The sequence below is a fragment of the Phoca vitulina genome, unplaced genomic scaffold (assembly GCF_004348235.1).
Source record: "Phoca vitulina isolate PV1807 unplaced genomic scaffold, GSC_HSeal_1.0 scaffold27, whole genome shotgun sequence".
In the NCBI taxonomy this organism is placed as follows: Eukaryota; Metazoa; Chordata; class Mammalia; order Carnivora; family Phocidae; genus Phoca; species Phoca vitulina.
In genome coordinates, this window is record NW_022589730.1 from 7,873,529 (window position 1) to 7,896,789 (window position 23,261).

Consider the following 23,261-nt stretch of genomic DNA (forward strand, 5'->3'; position numbering starts at 1 on the left):
GATCAGTTTGTGATTATGTCGACACAGTAGGAGGATTTCCTAGTGACTAGGAGAGAACAACATCCATCATCTGAACCTTTCCCTGGAGAGAGACTAGCTTGGCTGGTTTTTAAACTTTCCATGAAGGAATTACAACTTCATCTTTTTGCATAAAGGAAAAAATACCTTATGTTTTTGCATCTAACCCTTCTCCTCTGTGGTCTGATAAAAATCTTTTCTTTAGGGAGATGAAAAAAGATAGTCATCATCTCCCATAATAACTATTTTCATGCACTTGGGTAGAGTCGTTTCATCCAGTGCGTTCAGTTATAGTAGCCTCTTTTCTTCTCTTGAATTTTAAAAGATTCCTCCTGATGTTAGGTTTTTATAGTTTTCATTGGAATGGTCAAGAGTTTATGGAATAGCATGGCTCCAGATGGCCCATGGAACTGGGGCAACATGGCTCCAGAAGCAGTGAGCCTAACAGTCATGAGGGAAGCATGTGGATTCAAATCCAGACACTACCACTAGCCAGCCACATGATTTAGGGCAAGTTACTCTTCCTCTCTTGCCTCAGTTTCCCAATCTGAGTTAAATATAGAGTTTTTGATGAAAGCTAAATAAAATAATCCATTGAGGAGGTTTGGTAAAACACCTGGAACTTTCTCTAAAGCTTAACTCTATTATCATTGTCATCCAAGATGTTACACTGTTGGCATTGAGAAGGAAGTTTTTAATTGTGGGAAATCTCTAAGTTTGAAATTATTTGGAGAAGGCAATAAGCCATTTATGCAATAACCTACTATGAACCATTCTTTAGTAAGCTCGCTGAGATTAATTACTAATATACACTGGCTGGATATCCATTTAGATGCCTTCACTATCTGTGGAAAAGAATTAAGTCAAGGGAATTTTGAGTAGGTATGTATGAAGCAATTTCAACATAGTTAGTGAGGGCATGTAGGCTGGGGTACAAGTAGGGTATAATACTATATGCAATAATACTAGTGCTGAAGTGTAAGATCTTAATGCCTCTATTGAATATGTATTCTTAGGAGAAGGAGACAGAAAAAACTATTTAAACAACCCTGGGATGCACAGAATAAGGTAAGTTTTCTCAGAGCTGTCATTTTCCAACTTTTGTGCATTGTAATATCCTGTAAAGTTGGTCCATTTTGCAGTCGACAACCTTATTGTTCTCCTTTCAATTACCTGGCCATGTAGTGGATCAGCTATTTGAGGAAACACCTGTTCTCTGACCTGCTCTCTTATTATTGATGCCCTTTGAAACAGTTTGTCTTACTTCATGTTCATTGTCTCCACTGTTGGTCAGATTTTCTCTTTAACATATATGATTCTGTTTACAAATTTTTTTAAAAGATTTATTTATTTTATTTTAGAGAGAGACTCTCTAAAATAAAGAGGGAATGGGGGAAAGGGATAGGTAGAGGGAAAGAATCTTCAAGTAGACTCCCTGTTGAGCATGGAGCCCAATGCAGGGCTCCATCTCACGACCCTGAGATCAAGACCTGAGCTGAAACCAAGAGTCAGACGCTCAACCGAGCCACCCAAGTGCCCGTTTACAAAATTTTACAGCAAAACATTTCCCCAAGTGTTATCTAAAATTACATCATTTCCCTTCAATTTAATTATTTGCAATTGAATTCTACATGACCAAAACATCAAGTAATAAAAATTTTATGACAATCTAATATGTGTGCTTTGGATTTCTGTTACCTATTTATTTATCAGTTTAATTTTTTTCTTCTATTAGTTACCCTTTGCACACCAAATTTTTTTTTTTTTCTGAGTAATTCGTGGCTGGCTTTTAGAAAGACTACAGAAGTTTTGCCTTGTTTCATCTGCCGCTCCAGCAAGTGATAAAACATTGCTGTTATACACAATTTTGGGGTCCCTTCTTTGTCCTTAGCTGTTGTCAACTCAAGCCACTCTATAGCCACATTTATTGCTGTGAATGTCAGGGAAGGGAAGGAACTTTGCGACTTCCTATATTAAGTATTCAACTTGTTCATACTTTTGTAGAATAATGATATTTTGAACGATGATTAGAAAGATAGTGAGTTGGGCTGTGAAAGAGAAAGAAGCTGACCTACTTGATTGTTTTGGGGTTTTCAACAGGCTCTGGAATTACCAGTGGAACTGCAACTTTCTTTTTGCTTTTTCCTTGCAAGCACCAAAACCACTCAGTTTCCAAATTACTCACCAAAGTCCTTTCTCTCTTCTTCTTTTTTTCCTCTCGATTTCTCTCTCTCTCACCCATGCCTACATATTTTCTGCCACATACATATATAGGTGGCCAAAGTGACTTGATTAGGGTAGAGAATGTTATATGACATCATCTTGAAAGTAATGCCAGTTTATTTTGTTAATTTCTTTTATTGTGTTTAGTTGCTTATTGTCAAGACATGACACTGTGTACTTTAAAAGTATTGTTTATTAAAGCATTCATTCAACAGAAATTATTAAGCACCCACTATGGGAAATACTATACTAAACTTCCATGTAAAAAGGAGACTAATGGTTCCTATCAAAACAGCCTGGGACATTGGGAGAGAGTTCTAAGACTAAGTGTTTCATAATCTAATATAAAAAGTGATAATCTAGAGTAGTCTCCTGTTGCATCTTATTCTGAGCCCTGAAAGTAAAAAAATGTGATTTCTCATATAAGTTCAGTACAAAGAAGAGAATGTTTTATGAAATTAATTATAATAGAAATTTGACTTATATTGTGGTTGATTTAAGGAGAGATTTGTTTTGAGTATCTTTATTGGCTGCTGAAATGCAGTGAATCATTGACATTCTGTCTGTCTTTCTAGGCAGCCAACAACTACAGAAATCCCGACTCTACCAATCAATCATCGGAGGGTGCAAGAGAGGATATTTATGTCAACTACCCAGCCTTCTCTCACAGGCCAAAGACCAGAATCTAAGCTTTTTCTTTGATCTGAGCAAATTTGTGATGACTGTTATGTATGTGGATCTTTATATAATTTTTTCCCACTACTCAGTGCCTACCCTGGATACCTCAGTGCTAAATTTATTTAATTTGATAGGAAAAATACTTTATAACCTGGAGAGCATTCTTAACAGAAATGTTTCAGAAAACCTGACTCTAATTAGTGTATACATAAAGGGAAACTTACTGAGTCATGTAATGGAAGAGTCCAGGGGAGAGATCAAACTTCAGGCAAGGGTTATTTACCAAGGTTTAAATGTCATGTCTAGAATTAAGTTTGGGCATAAACCCGTTTCTGGGCCTCCTTTCATGGAGTTGGATCCACTTTATTGGTGTTAGCCTAACTCTTATTCATGTGTTTCCCTTGTGTTTCCAACAACTCTTGGCAATTCATAATCCTTGTTTCTGCCTGGTAGAGAGTTTACTTCTCTGATAAAGCAAACAAATTTGGTTATTTGTCCACCATTAAACAGGCATTATGGCTGGAAAGGATGAAATGGCTTAAGGCAATTAAGGGTTGACCTCTAGAACCAGGACTGAGGCCAAAGCACATTACCAGGAAATTCAGGGTATCATTAGAGGAGGGAAATGGGGCCTGGAAGCTGCGCTGGTGACTAACAAATGTGCACTGCAATGCCATTCCCAAACATCTCTTATTAACCAGCTAAAAAGAGAATATGTGGATGGATCTGGGTTAGCTTTCTCTCTCCCCACTTTAAAATCTGCTCTATCAGCATAGTCCAGCAGAGTAATTGGCAGCAGAATAAATGAATGGTCAAGAGGAAGACAAATGTGACAGGGAAATCTCTTCACTCTCTATTATCAAATAAAGTAATCCCTGATTCCACATGGAATTCTTGCCACTCTCCCTGGCTTAGCTTTTTGAGCAAGTGTAGTAGATGGTCCAATAATAATGTTTTTGATATTGAATTTTTCTACTTCTGGGAATTATTTCAAATATGTAAATCATTTCAAAAGAGTCAGACATCTAGGCATTATTAGTGTTTTTTTAAAAAATAATTATGGGTAATCTGAATATAAGAAAAAGAATGGTAGTTGGAAGTGTGGTTTGGGTTGTGGTAGAAACATGAGGGGGAGGAACACTGGGGCGCTATAGGGAAGAAGGAACAGGGAACAAAGAATGGGAAGATACAGAAATAACCTTGTCTTGCTTCACAGTTTGGCCAAAGACAACCCTAGCGATATCAATACAGAGCAATTAGTGGCCATCCTGTCATTGTTCAAATTCTAGACGGGGTCAAACGAAGAAAAGTAGTCCTGAAGCTAAATAACGGTCATGATCACCTTGAAACCACAATGGTCATTACCAAAGATAGCAATCATTCATGTCTCAAATATTTATTACTCATCTCTAAAACATTCACCACAAAAATTGCATGTAAGTATCAAAGTTGTAGATTTTTATAATTTTAAGTGAACCAAACCAAATTCTCATGTTATCTAGGAAGATTTGAAGCTGTAATTTACAGTTTTAGGCGAGTCAGTGGATATTTTATGACAATAGCTTTAACTACTATGCACACCCAATAGTGTAGTGATTCTGTGAATCACAGAAATTATGAGTGCCCCTGCCTGCTTCAGAAAGGAAAAAGTAAAAATGTCCACTTCTCGTGAGGTATTTCCAAATTCTCAATGACTAATATGGGTGAGAAGGAAAACATTTCTACCAATGCAATATGGGGAAATGGAAATTCCACTTGAACAGAGGAGATGATGTGTTTGGGGGTGGGGTGCACAGTACAACCAGATGCCATTGTCCTGGAGGTTTCACTCATGGAAGAATTCTGCAGCAGAGCCTGCAGACCATTTAAAACCAGTCTCTTTCTCCATGAATGTTTTGCTTTTTCTTTAATCTGTCACTCAGAATATTTATGAGCACTATATCCTCTGTTCCTCTTCTTCGTGTATTCTTCCTCTGCAGAGCTCAGGATTTTTCAGGCATTTGGAACCCTTCTAAGTCCTGCTGGAATTTCTCTGTCGCCCCCATCCCACCCACTGCTGCTGGTCCTGTTACACTCTCAGCTGTTCATGCTGATGAAATTCTACTCACTAATTTCCTTTCCCTGGACATCTTTACTTATTAACAAAGCACTTTCATTATTGTCTGTTTAATATCATTCCTAATTTGCTAGAGTTTCGTAACTCTACCATATATATATATATATATATATATATATATATATATATAATATGTATATGTATAAAACTATACCTACTATATAGATACTACATGGTATAAATAGTATATTGCGTGTGTATGTGTGTCACACACACATATATATGTACATATATACATTTCCCCCTAATCTGTTACACCTACTATTCTGTTGTTATTAAGGAAACGGATCAAAACAGTTCCACAGAATAAAATGTCAGAATTGAATTAAATTATGTTTTAAATCTTTTTTGAAAGGTGCTACTTAGGGAGCAAGATGCTTCCTAGGATTCTTTTTTACATATATAATTTATGATGATATATAATATATTACATAAAAATCTATGTTTCCTTTGAATGCCATAAATGTAAATTTGAATATTTCCATTAAAGTAACCAATGAAAGGGAATTGCTGTGTGATGACAAGTTAGGTAAGTTTGTTAAATGTCATTATAGAGTATACAGTTTTGTTGGGGAAAGAATACATGCCATTAACCTACGATGACTAGGTATTGATTGTATTATCATCAGAGAGACCTTGAGACATTATTTAAGGGCCTTTATGCATACTGAGAAAATAGAATTGAAATTTCATTAGCTTGTAATTATGCTTGTGGATGCAAGGCAGTAAATGAGGCTATATTCTTTAGTTGGTCAATATTAAATTTTTAGGATTTTTAAGTGAATCAATTTATTACTAAAATATTATACATATAAATTTAAAATACATTGGTTATCAATTTACAAGACAAAGGAAGATAAAAATAACTTCAGTAGGTTTACTTTCATTGTAAATATTCAAGTTATGTTGGTTTATATAGAACTATCTTAAATCACATCTACAGCTGCATTACCATAATTTACCAAATTGGTAGAGTCCACATTATAATTAGAAATTGCTGTAATCAAAGTGCTTCTCCTTGATTTATAATAATGTGCTATATTCTGTACTGCTTGTATGAGATTTCAGCAAGATTGGAGGTATTGTAGAACTCAATGTTTATAAAGTTCAGTTGGAGGTGCTAAATTGTGAGTAAAGTGTTTAGCTTCTTTCCACAATAGTGGAAAAATATCTTTGAAAAATATAAAGTGGTGCAAACCTATAACACAAGTATCATCATTAGTTTGGCCACTACTAGAACATAGTACCTAGAAAGTATTGACCTTCACATTCAGGCTTTTGCATAAATTAGTATACTTTTCTACTGGTCTTTTCACTGGAATTATTCTAAGTCAAGTCTCTAGGCTCTTATACATTTATCTGAAACATAAAAACAAGTATTTTTTTTTAACTTTTCTATTGCTAGTGACCCATGTGTGGAACTGTGGCTTCTAGAATTCACTGCAATGCTTTCTAAGGGAATTTTACAAAATCTTCAAGGTTGGTTTACATAGTATTTCAGATTCAAAGCACTAACTGTGTTGTAAGGTATCATAATAAAAGACCGAATCTGGGGATATGTGTGATAAATGTCTGCAATAAATCCCATTTATTGCCTATTGTCCCTGTTTGAATGATGAGTTATATAATCACCCTGTTTAGAACATTTTTTCCAGTTTTATGTGTAATTTCAGATTGTCTGGTTTTGTAGGGCACACAATGTACCTGACATACTGAATTCTGTTGTTTGAATGAATAAAGTACAGTGTTTCACCATCATTAGTTTTACCTGCCATCAAAGATTATTAGAAAAAAGGTCCTCTAGAATAATATTAACATAAAGAGTTAAATGCAGAAAAAATTCAAACCACTGACGCTTTATAACTTCTATAGCACTGCAACATTCAGTGCATTTTCTAAGTGCGTGTAGTTCAAAATCAAAGTGCTGTATGAGGGGTTTTTGCAAAAAAAAAAAAAAAAATAGTTTCCTTCCCTTCCCATTTTCCCCCCATTGAGACAACAAATTTCACTTCCTCAGATTACTTTATTTCTCTCTACTTTTCTGAATAGCATGCTTATATCATTACTAGATTTTTTTTTCAATTTTAGACATTGTTTTTTGATGCAGATGCTTTCTTCTCCACGAACTCACCACACATGCATACATTTCTCATGTGCCCATCCTTCCAAAATATTTGTATTAAAGTTTGATTATTTCAATATTTGGTGTTTATGTTTTTATGACTTTGCCAACACTCTTCTCAGCTGAATCAAATGGTAAAAATGATCATGCTTCTCTCCTACAGAACTTTGGTTTTCACCTAGAGCTAATAATTGTCTCTTTTTAGCTTTTACCTTAAGTTTATCTTAAACCCTTCACCAGTGACCTAGATAATCTCTCCAGATTCTCTGTGATGCAGCAGATGTTCCCAACTTGAACTTCCTGAAAAATTTACCCTAGAATCTTGACTTGGGTCATTAAGCAGTGGTTCTTCCTGCATAGCTGTCATCCTCTGCCTCCCTTCAGAAAAAATGAAGACAAAGGAACATAAAACCTGGAATCAATTCTAGAAAATGCCCTAGTACACAAGGCTATGAGGTTCCAGATTGCAAGTGTTTACCCAGTGCCCTGAATGAGGAACAGTAAGAAACATATAATATTTGGGTTTGTGTCTGCAAGAGTCAGGGGTATTGGTTGTAATCTTTGGAAACTGATGTTGACTGTTCTAGAAAAACAGAGACAGAGAGAGGGAGAGGGAAAGGGAGAGAGGGCACCAATGCTTGGGAAACGGGGAGAAAATGTGGCAACTCCAGTGGTCCATAAGCAGGATGGCACATTTTAGATAGACTTTAATATAAATTCAGGACCTTATATAATAACTGAATTTATTACAGGTGTATCCAAATATATCCAAGGTTGTTTCTGAATAAGTTGGTGAATAGACAAATACAAGTCACAAGAGTACTGGAGTAGTGGCCAACAGTTCATTTTTAATAGTGTTATTGAGATTGGATTTGGATATGAGGATTCACCCATCTCTCAAAGAACAGATCTATTGTATATTATTCTTGACTTTAACTTTAGTCCAGTTTACTGATTTTTTAAACTGTAACTTATGTCTAGACAGGTGTGTCTTTACACAAAAATATCAATTTCTTTGTAACATATAACCTCCAAAATTCCAAGTAAGAAGTTGACCTTTGTCCATTTTTTAATGGAAAACTGCTAATTAAAATAATATAAATGTCATAAAATTATACTAAGTACCACTTGACGAGTAGAAACAAACATTAAAGGAAGAACGCAATGCGTAGACAACACCGATCTTGTACATGTGGCCAAAGAAGCAAAGGTCCTTTCTGGATTATGAGTTTAAAATATCCCCTGAGTTCAAAATGTCAAGCAAAATTCTCCAAATCCTGGAAGAGTGATGCCAAACGATATTTGTAAGACAAGAAGCTCTGATAACTTTCTTCACTCTTCAAAATTTAAAGAATCTCAACTGATTTTTAATTTTTCTGGAAATTCATTTTTAAGATGATCTCCTTCTTATTCAGTCACTTATTCATTACAACCTTTATCCTAGGTATTCAAAAGTACTTCTAGTGAATAAAACCATTATTCTTTAATCAGATGACTGGGTGAGGTTTTGAGCTCTCCAAAGTTCTCTCAATGTTATTAAAATTTCTTATTACAGCTTTTCATGTGTCTTTGGTCTGTGACATTCACAAACATTTCTTCAGTAGAATTGCTTGCCCCTTCTGCTCCCTGCTCCTATCCATTCCCATGAAGGCCTGGCCCCTGTTGATTATGTTATTATTACTATTTTTTAATTCCTTAGGTGAGACAGGAAGACCACAGGAGCCCAGACTAGGTTTGAGACCTGTGCTCTGGTGAAGTCCTTTCCTCTGGAGGGTAGGTGGGTCTTTGTTATTGAGAAGGCTCTTGGCTTATTTCACAGTGGTGACCCTGCCTGTTCCCTTGCCAGATCCATGAGGGGACCTTTCTCAGGTCCTCATGGTGTTAGCATTAAACCTGGAAGTCCTTCCTCATGTGCTTTTTAAAAAAAGATTTATTTATTTATTTGACAGAGAGAGAGGGAGAAGGAAAGAGGAGAGAGCACAAGCAGGGGGAGCAGGACATGTAGAAGCAGGCTCCCTGCTGAGCAGGAAGCCCAATGTGGGGCTCAATCCCAGCACCCTGCCTGGGTTCATGACCTGAGCGGAAAATGCTTAACCAGCTGAGCCACTCAGGCACCCCTCCCCATGTGGTTTTAATACATGTGTTTTCTGGTGCCTTGGTTTCTTACCTGTTTCTTTGTCCTGACATTATGAAGCTTCACTAGGCTGTTCTGACATTGGAATCGGATCCATGTTGCTCTTTGGCCCATTTTCATAAACCATAGATCCACCTGACAAAATATTTATGGCATATGAAAATTTGGCATAAATGTAGAATATAATCTGAAAATTAGTATGAGATTATGCTCAGTTTCCCTGACTATGTCCAGATCAACATCAGGCCTCATAAAATTTTTAGTCCAAAAAGAAGCAAAAGGTAGTAAAGAGAAATTCCATCTCAAACCATAAGAAGACAGTGATGGGTTAAGTCTACTCCATCAGCAAAAATTAAGTCAGAGGAACTGTCAGCAACACCCATCCATCACAGAATTTAGTCTGAAGCACCAGACTAAATGAGCTTTTTTAAGATTCTGCTAAAATGGATTGAAGTGCAAGTCACAAGGAAGTTTTTCCCTGGTCACATGTATTCAATATTAATTTATTTTAAGGATCAGTCACATAAAAGGTAAATGAGAATTAGAAAAATCTATGGATAAGAGAACCTAAGGAAGGCATTAACAGTATGATCAAGAAATACATATACATAAATATGTTTTATGTGTTATGTTTTATGGATATAATTAATTAGTTACTGTTTGGCTTCTACAGAAGAAAACACATGATGAAAAGAAAGATAAACAAAAACAGGTGACTTGAGAAGGAAGGTTCTGTGGGAGTGTTACATGATGGGCATTGGTGGAATGCTCTCATGCATGTGTGAGTCACTTTACCATGAGAGATAGACCCAAGGCAGAGCTGCCCCCTTGTTTCTTCACTACCTATGGCCATAACTTAAAATACTGCAAAAGTTTTCAAAGAGGTCATTCAATAATTTCTTCTCAAACTCAACCCTGTTTCTCTCCACATGTTAATGGGAGTGCGTTGAAAATTTCTATTGAGTTAGACTAATATCAAGCAAACAACCGCAAATCTGTTACCATCTCCTTCAAGTTAGGGAAAAGCATTAGTAATAGCCACTGGTTATCATTGTACGAATCATATGTTATTTAAGCTTCAGGGAGAACACAGTATCTAGATAGGAAGCAAAAAGGACAAATGTGATCTCTACTCAAGAGTCATCAGCAATGACAACTATTTGAGAGATCATAATGCTCCAAATCCTACTCATAAATGCAACTTAAACACACAGTTAAATATAACATATAAGTGTTATTGTTTAAAATGTCAAGCACCATAATGTAACATTTCTGGGAGTATAATGCCTCTTGGGCCTCTATACATCTTACATCTCCGTTGAAGAACTAAGAAGGAGAAATGTCACATGAAGGATGGAATTATATTTCCATGTACTATGTTGATTTTACCTGAGATATCAAATAGCACCCATATCAGTCTAGGTTGTGCACAATATTAAAAGTAGCAGTGGGCACTCTTTCTTATCGAATACCTAGACATCCCATTTACAAATTCTAAATGTACAACAATTCATTTCAGTTATGTCTCCCCGTCAGAACTCTCAATGATTCATGCCATCTCGGTGGTTCAAATGCCATCCCCTCTCAGTATTGAGAAAGAGAATCAGATGTGGTGGGGAAGGAGGGAGGGGAGCTAAGTAGAATATCTACAATATACCTCTGTAGCAGTTTTCCTTTAGATTATATTGCTGAGAGTGAGGGTTATTTCTGGTTAGTGGATTTACTATTTATTGTCTTGGACACCAAACTCTGTCTCTATATTTAACTCTCTGAAATATAATTGCTAAAAAAACCATAAACCTCAAAAATAGCAGGCTAACTAAAACAATTTTTTAATGAATACTAGAACAAGAAAGGGTTTACTGTGTTAAGGGATATTGGCTGTATACCACTAGACTGATCGTACCTGCTTCAGGACTTGAAATGCATACTTCTTCCCTAAGTGGCGAGCTCCTTAGAGGAGAGCTCAACTCCTGCTCATTTTGAATTCCTAGATCTTAGAAGATTCAGTGGATGGTTTTCAAATTCAATTTTGAAATAGCATTGTCTCTTTTGGCTACCTTATATCCAAAGTTTGCAAATATTCGGAAAAGTATAAGGTATGTAGAACAGATCTCTGTAATTCACACATGCATAGAAAGTGGGTGACTCCATATTTGTCTTATGCTCAAGTTTGTGTCAAGAGAGGAGTTGGGAATTTTAGAGAACGTGGTTTAAAACTTTTATACAATTCAAATAACGGGAGCTAATTTTGGAGCTATGTTAGACAACCTTGTCTAATAATTTCCTGTGATTAAAAAAAGCAGGGTCTTGGGGCGCCTGGGTGGCTCAGTCGTTAAGCGTCTGCCTTCGGCTCGGGTCATGATCCAGGGTCCTGTGATCAAGCCGCAGCTTTGGGCTCCCTGCTCGGCGGAAAGCCTGCTTCTCCCTCTCCCACACCCCCTGCTTGTATTCCCCCTCTGTGTCTCTCTCTGCCAAATAAGTAAATAAAAATATCTAAAAAAAAAGAAAAGCAGGGTCTTAACTCTTGAGAGAAAGAGAGACAGAGAGAAAGAGGAAGAGAGAGGATGAGGTGGAGAAGGAGGAAGTGAAGAAAGAGGAGGAGGAGGAGGAGAGGAGAAGGGGAGGGAGAAATCCAGAGACAGCTTTGAGAAAGGGATTTAGGAAGCTGGGGAGACTGGCCTCTCTTACCTCCCCTAACACCCTTATTTCTAGCCATCTCATGTCTTCTGTGGAAAGCCAGCAAACCCTGTTTGCTGTCAGGGTTCCTGCCTGACACTGAGGTATATATATCAAAAGTAATTAAAAGTGGGCAAGAACCAAGAGTGAGGAGATGTTGCATGCCCTTTACTCATGTTTTGTAAGTAGTAAGCCCTCAGTAAGTATTTAGTGGTTGACATGGCCTTGGAGATCATATAATGCGGCAGCCTGAAATACCTAGATATTAAGATAATTCATATTTCCATGAATGTTTAGATACCCTATCTAGGTCTTGCTCAAACATTTATTTTTCTAATTCACCATATGGATATCAAAATTAGGTAAATTTGTCTAATGTTTTTCTTGACTAACTTAGAAATCAAGATAGCAGTTTTGCCATTTGGGACGATTCTTTGGTTTTGTTTTTCTTCATTATGTTACAAAAACAGCAGAGTAATTGCTCCTGGGCTGTGCCCTGCGGCATGCATTTATTAAATATCTTCTTTGATGTTGGCTCCAAACTTATACAAACCTTTGCACTTTTCATAAAGACTTTCCCCAGTAAATATAGTCCTCATGATTTTAATAGTGAGAGAACGAGGAAGGAAAATCCATCAAGTTCACATCACCAGCTTGTTACGAAAAGTGTCACCAAAAATTCATACCCAGGAGAAGCTGTGTTTTGTTCAGCATTTACAACGAAGGGCCCCTTCACTGCCCCTCATGTTCCAAACTTCTCCTGGCTGACAGAACTGAAAGCTCTCGTATAGTTTTCATCGATTTCTTCAAATTCATGCCTTTGGCCAGACCTACCCCAACTGGATATTTTAGCACCATGCCTGCTCCATCCAGGCTTCCTCACCCACTCTGATGTCTCTGATCATCAAAAATACTCCTAACAAATTAATCTAGTGAACTAACAACAAATGCCCAGCTAGTATTTAAAGATTAAGTTTGAGAAAGAGATTCTGTAAACATATCTGCAAACAGGTCTAAATCCAGGTGACAAAAGGTTCAATATCAAGGGATGGAAAATCAGAAAGTCATCAATATCTGGTGCGGTCATGACTGTACACATTTCACCTTTGAGGTGAAATCTTTGTCTACCAAATGTTCATTTTCAGTAATTTTCTTTGGTTGTTAAAGGGTGAGCACAGTGCTGGAGGGAAAGTTGTTTTCTAGTTTTGTCACACTGTGAAAGCCACTTAAAAACTCTGGATGTCACTTCACTAGAAACATAAAACTATTGATCACCAGTGCCATTGTCAACATTAATATTCTATGATTCCACCAAGCCACAGTCGCCCTAATAAAAATTATTTAAGATAGGGTTAGGAAAACACTGGGAATGCATAATAAATTCTCAGTAATCTTACACTTAATAAAGGGTCTTCTTTTATTTTATTTTGAAAATAGCAAGCCAAGGAATGAAGGAATAAGTGACATTTTAAAGGTTAGCAGACTACGATTGTCAGAATCCTGTTTAATTACATAGTTACAGTTCATCACATGATAATAAAAATATAAGGAAACCATATAATATCATAATGAACAATATTAAATAACTCATGGGTAAAAGCCATCAATTTAGATGTTCAAAATCTCAATCATGCAAAGTTGTGGTGTAAAGTAGTAGTTTGAACTGCTTTTTTTCAGTAATGGAGGATTTCTTAAATTACTATAAATTACCCTCCTTGTAGCCATATCAGTTGTAAATTTCTTAAAATTATGAGGAAGGCATTAACAATTGATTAGGTGTACCTACTAAGGATTGAGATACAGAAACTATGAATTCAGAAGAAGGTAATTCTTATAGTATATATTTCATGTGTTTTTACCAAGGGGAAAAATCACGCAGACAGATTTAAAAATAATTTAATTTCCTAATTTTATTATTGCCTCATTTTTATAGTATTTTCTGTTCTGCCAGAAATTCACATTTAGGTTCCAGGGACAGCTATTCCTTTGCATTCCATTCCAAAAGGTGGCTCAACTAGTATTTAAGTACAGACGTCCCCAAACTATTATCTGGAATAGATTGTGATGAAAAATAAGGTATGTCAAATCATATAATTTCTGGTAGAAGCAAATTTGTAATGGATATTTTATTTCTTAACAAGGGCCTAGCATCCAAAGTTATTTTTATCAAAATAATCATAAACATTATATTTAATCAATGACAAATGACACCTCTTTACAGAAGACTTCACAAAGTATATATAAATTAATTTAAAAGAATTTATACAAAGCAAACATAGAACACATCATTTAATATATTTTGAAGATTTGTAAGGATAAGGATTTTAAAAGATGGGATAATTCTGGGTGGACCTAGAAAAAAGATAACAAATGTAGCACATACAGACAAAGTAGGTCAAAAGTAAAAAAAAGTGTGTGTGTGTGTGTGTGTGTGCGTGTGGTGTTAGGGTTTGTGCAGAGAAAGTACAAGGGGGCCTCTGCAGGTCCTGGGAGTTCTGTCATCTGCCATAAAGATGATACTGGCGTTTATGCTCATTTATTGTCAGGGAGTAGATGGATTCGTTGTTGTAATTTATACACTGCCTGCTATTACCAAAGTAATATAGAGTGCCTTATAACTAGAAGGAATCTCTATTGTCTATTTTAGGTCTTCACAAAAATTTAGAGCTTCCTTTCCCCCACTGAACCCACTGATACATATATATATATATATAAGAATAAGCACTGTTCTTTGAATTATGCAATAGATATATAAATCTGAATTTGATTAGTCACATGATTTCATAATCACCTACACCATGCTAATTTTTGATTTATATATAATATTAAGATGCTACTGCCATTTTATTCTTCATTTTCCCTGCCTTTCACCCCATCTGTCAAATAGTTAACGATACTGAAACACCATAGAAACCCTCTTACATTGTTTTCTTTGAGAGAAAATCTGTAGTGACTTTTGAAAAAAAAAAATTGTCATTATCTCCATCTTCTTTTCCTGAACTTCGGCTTTTAAATTTCAGATTTCCAAAAAATAAGCAAGTCTTATGAGGCTGTGGATCACTTGAGTGAATTAAGGTAGCAATCAGATATCAATATGAACACCACGGCAGGGTCAGGGTTGACCTTGCTCCACTCAATGCATGATTCTCTGTCTACAAAAAGGGCTGATTTTATGCTCTCTTTAAGTCTAAAATCATCCGAAAAGTAGAGAACAGATGGAGAAAGTGTATTGTATCAACAACTAAAACTAGCTCCAAATAACTATTAAAAAATTTAAATTTATTCATTCTTCTTAAAATTGGAATATGGAATATAGGGTAGTAGGCATAGAAGATGAGGTAAAATAAAAACTTATTAAACAGAATTATTAGAAGGAAATTGTAATATTTCTCTTACAAATGTACTTTTCCTCTCCTTTAAATGTTTACAAGATATTAAAATCTTAAACTTGGAAAACTGTATGAAAATCATGAGTAAAATGTGGTTTTCATACTAGGTAATTTTAACTGATTTCTTATTTATCTAGGCTTCAGTTAATTTAAATAATTGTCTACTGAAGTGTATAAGAAACTTGATATGTAAGCTATTTTATTGTAAAAAAAGGTCATTTCCCAATTTCAACTGAAAATGGAAGATTTTTGAAGTTCACATGAAATAAAATGTAAGCCCGATGTTATTATCTAAACACATTGTGACAAACGGACAAATGCCAAAAAGAATTAAGCCAAAATGCTACAGAGTGATAAAGGTCCCCATAATAATAATCCCGATTACAATATGATGAATCAGTAGGAATACAAAACATATACACTTTTTTTTTAGTTTGACTATCACTTTAGAATAAATAAGTTTGAATTTCCAATGAAGAACTGGGTGACAATGTAAGAGTAATAAAATTTATAACAATCATTCATGACCTACAAGTCCTGTGAATTGTCTCATAAAGCCTCTCTATTGACATAGTTAGTGATGAGTCCAGGAAAGGTTAGGAACATCTGAAAAATCTGAGGAGACACTTAAATGTTATGTAAGGGCCCATTTATTTAGAGGCCATGTGGCATTTCTCAACTCCCACTGCATCTAAATGGGAGATAAGATGGAGCCACGGAAGCAGTCCTGGCCCAGGAGCCTGGAACTGGGCAAAACTATTCCTGATTGTTTCTTTGCCTTTGAATAAATGACAGCATTCATGGGTTTGGGTTTCCTCCTGAATAGAATATAAGGTGGGACCTTTATTCTACATGATGGCTTCCAGAGCTAGCTGGCATCCTGCCCATCTAGAAAATGTGCCCAACATCTCAGGATACTTCCATAAGACTCTGTAAACTAGCTGCTGCCTCAACAAGTTGTAATAATTATAGAAATGATACAACAAAGATTCACATTCTTGAGTAAGAAAGTAAGGATTTGTGGTAGTTTCCGGGAGAAAAAGGCGGGTTCATTTTGCAAATACATTCATAGAGAATGCACACATGCGGCTGTGGCTCTCTTCTGACATACTTAGCCCCCAGCCAGGGTCACGGATAACATACCTTCATTTCAAAACTCAAATGAAGTTGACCGTACAAAAATGATCCTCATGTTACCAAAGAGACATTTTACCATGGGGTTTTTGTTACACATCCTTTCATGTTCAATAATTTTCACTAAACCCAAGGAAGCATACTTATTGGTTATGTGTTGTCTTTCTGTGGTCATTTCAAAACATGGCCCAACTGCTGTCTTCTTTTGATTGCATGGTAGGTACCAGATGAAGCTGGTCAAGAAGGCCAAGTCTGTGATACGGAACTGAAGTTAGAATGTTAAGAAAGTAGAGTCTTAGTGCTACTTTGGACATTTCATTGGAGTCTTTATAATTTTATCTAAATTGCTGCCCTCCTGAGTAGGTCCCATCCTTTTTCTCTGCCCCCCTCCATGGGATATTGTTCTCCATACATTTCATAGACTAGAAATTCATCTGTGTGGCACATCACCTAGTATTATAGTAATGGAAATATAGTGGCCAATTTTTATCTATTTGGAGAAGGCCAAGGTTGAGGAATTGTAAAGTATGGTTAATGATTGATAAAGTAATTTGAAATTGCAAGATACTGATCGACATATGTTAATAGAATTGGAGAAAAGTGTATCATTTTCACTTTGAGTAGTTTTTAGTATAATATTTCTTATAAGACATAACGTGTTAAAGGCCTAAAGCTCAAAAAAAAAAAAAAAAAGGCCTAAAGCTCAGCCCCACTGAATGTATATTGCCCATTTATTGTGCTGTGTTATAATCATCAAAACTGGACTATGAATTTTTTTATAAGAATATAATTTGCTTAGCTTGTTTTCATTGTAGCATTAATGGTTGATTTGAGTAAGTGGCTCAAATAATCCCCTAAAGGGATTAGGGTACTCATGCTTTTTTACAAAGTTTTCTGAGATATTGGCCAAAGAACGAGGGGCAGACATCAGTTTTTATGATATGTTTTTAATATCTACTCTAAAGATACCACATGCAATAAATAAATTGACTGTAGAAACTATTAACCGTGTAATGTTATTTATCAGTCCACTGTTTCTATATTGGACAGAAATTATTAGTGGTAGACCATTTTATAGGTGATAAATGATTTTCAAACATAATTGCCCAATGAAGACAGAAAAATTGTACAAGATACTAGGACTAGTACTCTAGTTACTACTTGGTGAAAAAAAGTGAGGTTTACTTTTAATAAATAGGTTTCACTTTATTTCACATGTTCCATCAAACAGCATCCTCCCTAGTATATAAGTAAATATATATTTCTTATTTCATTAAGTTCATATTGTGGCAGTGGCCAGAACCTATTGATTCATAAATATCTGCAACCTGCATAAATAAATTAGTTCTGAGTGCCTATTACTCATTCAATGAATAAGTGAAAGATGTGTTTTCTTTTCCCCTCACCAGTATGGTAAACTATTGGGTCAAGGTTATTTTATACTTTTCCACACTTTAAAGATAATGTCAGGTGTTGGTCATGGGTGCAACGATTAATATTTTCAGAAGAAAACTTGAGGATGTAAGAAATAACCTCTCCCCCCTCCCACCATGTCATCTTTCCGTGAACTGTGTACACCCTCCAGGCTTTCTCTGCTCTCAGAAGAGCCTCCATTACTCGGGTCAGGGCCCTTCACCATTGCTCTCTTCCAACCCAATACTGAAACTGCGACCATCTTCACTCACCTGCCTAAATCTGGTTGGAACCCCAACTAAGTCACTTTCAGAAGGAGCCAAAGGATGTCTTTGGTTCATAGCAACCCCAACGGCAGGAATGATATAATACAATTTCTGAGGGAGAAAAATGACTTGCAGAGTGTAAAGGCATCTTCAGTCAAAACCTATGAGCTCAAGTGAGTTGAATACATGTCTATGTCCATTCTAATTGCTCCAATGAAATTGGTTTTATGAAGTTCCAGGAGAATAGTATGGTAACTTTTCTTTCATCTTTGGTTTTCGTAGAAGATTTATATGCTCGTCATTTTTATTACAATGCACACTGCCTTATGTCAAGTATATTAGGCTAATATAAATTCTCCTATCTGTTCGGTTAGCAATTTTAACTCAGCTACAATTATAAGTATAGATGGAGGAGTATGCTAGAATGAATCTCCAAAAACGTACTGTGGGAGACTTTATAGCATTATCCTCATTGGGATGAGACTGGGTTAAAGAATTGGGAAGGAAATTTCTCTCACATACTCTTTTAATGACATTATTTTCAGAATGAACTGGCCCAAGGTTAGCCTGATCTTTGGTATCTCCTCAGTTATGCTCACTGGTAATGATCACAAGCAAAGGATGTTCTGGAAGCAATTTCATGCAGGTATTGTGTCTTCTACCAAACAGACATAAGAGCAGACTCATCTAATTAGCAGAATCCCCCCCCCCCGCCCCGGACTCTCTCTCTGTGCTTCTCGCACATTAATGAAGCTGAGACATGAACCAGGACCCCTGAGGGGCTTTTCCCCCGAGTCCCATGTAGAAACTGTGGTCTCTAAGCAACAGCTCGACTGAGTGAGCGGGTGAGAGCCTTGCTCTGAATGTGGCACCACTAGGAGCTGTGCTCAAATGGTCTCAGCGGGGAGTTGCTCTGGTGTGGTTTACAACGGATTTCAGAAGCAAATGCCAATGTGCTAAGTGATTCAGAGGTGTATGACCCCGCAAGCTGGGATTTTAGGGAAGGCTGTATCATCATCAGGAACCAGGCATCTGCTTTTCTGCTGTGTCAGCAAAATTCACAGCGCAGAGAGTTTGAATAATTTTCTTTTTATCCCTGAAAGCTTAAGATAATTATTTTTCACAGCCACATTAACTCTTATGATTAGCATCTTGATGGGGTTTTCATACTTATCTGAGAGATTCAGAGAGTCTAGGTTGTTGTTATAAGTGTAAATTTATCTAGGAGGGACCCAAGAACCATTTCTAGTCAGTAGTGATTCTCTGAAATGAATTTGGAATCTGCATTCAAGCTACGGATAGAGATAAAAAAAAAGAGTCTTATTACAGATCAGCAAAACAGATACCCCTTCAACAGACTAACTTTAATAGTTTAAAGAATTTTGCTATTAAGAAAAAAATTCCGGCTTTTATCTTACATGATCTGGGCTCATTGTTCTTTAGATTCCCCTTGGAGTATTTATAAGCTGACCATCTTAGGCATGTGGCATCAGATAATTCAGGGGGAATGATTTTTATTTTTACTTGAGTAAACTTCAAAATTAAGGACAAAAATATCTTTGTTGACCTTAATTAAATTAGCCAAATTTTTTAGATCACGTGGAAGCCAACCACTCACTTCCCTCTAAACTTGGTAGTTTTGTCACGAATGTCAGAGATGAAAAAAATTATATTTGATCCGCTTTCTCTTATAATCCCAGCCAACCCATGTCCATTAAAAAGAAAGTAAGCTTAGCAAATTCTGGTTACACACTAAATCACAAGCACCCAATGGCTTTTGAGAATGGCATCTATAAAATCTTAAATAATTAATATCTACAATCCTGTGCCCATTGTTCTCCCGACTGTAAAATAGCTAGTTCTTTTTAGGTATATACATATACTTTTTATCTCTTTCTTGAAATACAGTTTCTCATTTACAGTCTTTCTTTTATTTGAGGGTAAATGGAAGCAGTGGGTGATGACCCCCGATCTTCCTCACGTAGCTCAGAGGGATGGTCAAAGAGAGAAACACTGTCAAGAAGGGAGTACTGACCAGAAAGACAGAGTGGTGACATGACACGTAGGACAGACAGCTAGGCCAGTTCTCTTGCCTTCGTTTTCGAGCGTGTCCCTCCTTCTCACATATTCATTTATACTTGTCAGAGGAGCAGACTTGACTACGTAAATACTTTTGCTAATAAGAAGCCTTTTTTTTTTTTTTTTACAGCACTATTTTAAAAATAGCTATTCAACATAACAATCTTAATGTTAATGCACCAAATTACAGTATTCAACAATGTAAGTGAGCATATCCTGTCACCCTCAGCACACATTGATATATACTTGTTGGGTCTAGATGCATACAGCAATATCCGTATCTCTTTTTGTCTACAGGTGCACACACACACACACACACACACAGCAGAGCTACAGGGCCCTGCTCAACAGTGTGTTCTAGAGCTCGGGTTCCCTTCATTGTCACTGGGGCTTATTTATATGGAGAGTTATGATGCCATTTGTAGACCTTGCTGGATTTGTCCCCGTCAAAACTTTCCGTGCCACATAGGTTGTGGTGGGTCACCTTATGTCTAAGGACAGACCCTGTCATCAGGCGGGAGGGCTGAGCCACCAGGACAGGGGCAGGCCCACCACCCAGGCACAACCCAGTGTGGGCAACTTTTCATGGTGCCCAGAACCAAAGGATTTCATTTAAATGACTGTTCATACGATTTGGATTCTATTTCTGTAAAACATAGATTCCCCCCCACCCCACCCCCAAGAAACTCAATAAATAAAGGACTTAGCCACAGAGTCAAGGAAGCAGAACTCCAGTTTTTAACCTTTCACTGGGATCGGGGCTAGACCAGCCCCATTTCAATTTTGCCTGCAACTGGTCTTCCACGAGGCTGAGGGTGCAGCAACCCCACTAGCAGGTCCAGACAGACTGTCTCTCTGGTTGGCAGTGGTTCTCTGACTGTCATTGAATGAGGCTGGAGCTGTAGCTGAATCCGTAACTGCTCGACCGGGACAGAGACGGCTGAGTCTCTTCGCTCTGCTCCGAGGCGTAGCTGGGAAATGTCTGTGCACGTGACATCTTTGAGGAACTAAACCCATGACCTGAGAGAAGGGAAGGAAGAAAAGGTGTACTAAGAAATAGATTCAGAAAGGCAAAGGGATATATTGAAAACAAAAACAAAAACAAAAAACCCACAAAAACCAAGCAAACAAGGCAGATGCCCACAAATCCTCAAAAGAGAGCTCCAGGTAAGTACCTAAGTGTGAAAAATGGAGAAATTTGGTGCATTATTTCTCTCTGAGTTAAAAATGAATTCAGGGCTCAATATTTTCCTCAAGCGTGTCTTGTCAAAAATTCGGATGCCAGGCAGCTAGGTAAATTTTCTAGAGATCTCAAACTTCTAGTAGCCTCCAGCTATTGGAATACAAGCAGAAAAGATTTTCTGAAAAAAAGCTATTTTTGATGGAGAGACTGTGAGCTGCATTCTTTTCTTTTATACTCACTTTCAGCATACAAAAGCAAATTATACACTTTCTTAAAACCTTTTTTGAGCAGGCAAATTACATTGCACCCGAACCAGTAACCATCAATTAACAGGAAAAGCTTTCACAATTGTAGACTTCAAGGCCCTGACTTACCCTGTCAGTTTTGTGAGTAACTGAACCCAGTTTGTGATATGATTAACCTAAACAGTGAATCTTTATGGTTAATAAAATGGCCGGAAAGTTTAATCTTCTAGAAAATAGATTTAAGGAAAATTCTATCTATGCTTTTGGGAGTTCGGACGCATCCCTGAAATGAAATATTTGTCTAATGCAAACAGAAACAGAAGTGACCACCGAGAAGCTTGTCAGAATGCTGACAACAGAGGGAGAAAAATGTCACTATTTCTAGGGGGCTTCCCATCCTTTTTCTTAACCAGGAATTTATTCTTCATACTTGAGAATGAGCTTAATGAGCAGAGAAGAAAACTAGATCCAGTGTGCTCCACCCTTCCAGAGAGTATATTTTACCCAAAGGAAAAGATGTATCTAGTCTGATTGGTAATGTTTCTGGTCTCTACCAGGAGGAATGGGACACACAATCCGCTCTCGCAGAAACGAGGAACATCTAGTCCTTTTCCTTAGGTGGCGCTGTGGAGAGGTCATGCACCTAAAGCCAGTTTCATCATCAGGTGAGTTTGGTGACTTGGAAAACATCCTTGCAGTTCCAGAAGCTTGGGGTCCAGGGAGAAATGCAAATGAATTGGGTAATAAAAGGCTAATTAAACTGGTAGAACCTCTTAATGTTAAAAAATCGTGAGAGTGAAATCTTACTTTCTACATAAAAAAATCACTTTCACTGTGGCCTAATTCCCTTGTAGGTTAGTCTCCCCATGAGCAGATCAGGGGAGAAGGGAGATGTGGGCATTTCCTCTTTGCCTTGCCCTCTGGCTGCTCCTGGGGTTCTGCCAGCCCAGCTTCCTTCTGAGCGTCTGGACCTTTCTGCTCCCTGCCCTGCCTCTCCCAGGGCCCCCTAACCACCTTTCCTCTGTGGGTGGGAATGCTGCCCACTGTTGCCCGTCCTTCACAATTCCTTGCTGGTTCCGTCACTTCCCTCCCAGCACTATAAATAGTCCTTTAAAGTCTCTTAACATCCCATTTGGTCATGTCTTCTCTTTCTTGTGGGACCCTGATGCTGCAAGGAGGAACACTGGATCTGGGAAGAGGCAGAAAAGGGAGAAATTAGGGGGACCTAGGGTGAGGTCAGGGGTGGGAACTCAGAGCTAGAAGACCAGATATGCATGCTGCTTCTGCTACTTATAGGAGTAACCGACCTTGTGAGACTCACAAGGTTCTCAGTTTCCTTAGCTGCAAATTCTGGATGACATGAATGGTGCTATATGACTCATTTGATTCTCAAATCAGTGAGTTTTAATTGAATCCCAACATGTTAAGTACTACCACCATAGTGAACAGATAGGATGTCACCATCGACTCCCACAAGGTCACCTAGATGGGATAGTCAGGGAGGGCCTCCTGAAGAAGGTGGCATTTTCACATGATACTTATGTGACAAAGTTATGAGAGAGTAACATGATATGGAAAAAAA

General features: G+C 37.2%; 2 protein-coding genes across 2 annotated transcripts in view; one reads left to right on the forward strand and one right to left on the reverse strand.

Moving 5' to 3' along the window:
- Positions 1 to 2,930, forward strand: part of CD226 (CD226 molecule) — a 61,814-nt gene extending 58,884 nt beyond the window's left edge. Inside the window, exons 5-6 of the mRNA XM_032422795.1 lie at positions 1,035 to 1,086; positions 2,817 to 2,930. Coding sequence (XP_032278686.1) covers positions 1,035 to 1,086; positions 2,817 to 2,930 — 166 coding nt within the window. The remainder of the gene's footprint in view (positions 1 to 1,034; positions 1,087 to 2,816) is intronic.
- A 10,505-nt stretch (positions 2,931 to 13,435) lies between these two features.
- DOK6 (docking protein 6) overlaps positions 13,436 to 23,261 on the reverse strand; it is a 373,232-nt gene continuing 363,406 nt past the window's right edge. Inside the window, exon 8 of the mRNA XM_032422703.1 lies at positions 13,436 to 21,271. Coding sequence (XP_032278594.1) covers positions 21,132 to 21,271 — 140 coding nt within the window. The 3' untranslated portion in view covers positions 13,436 to 21,131. The remainder of the gene's footprint in view (positions 21,272 to 23,261) is intronic.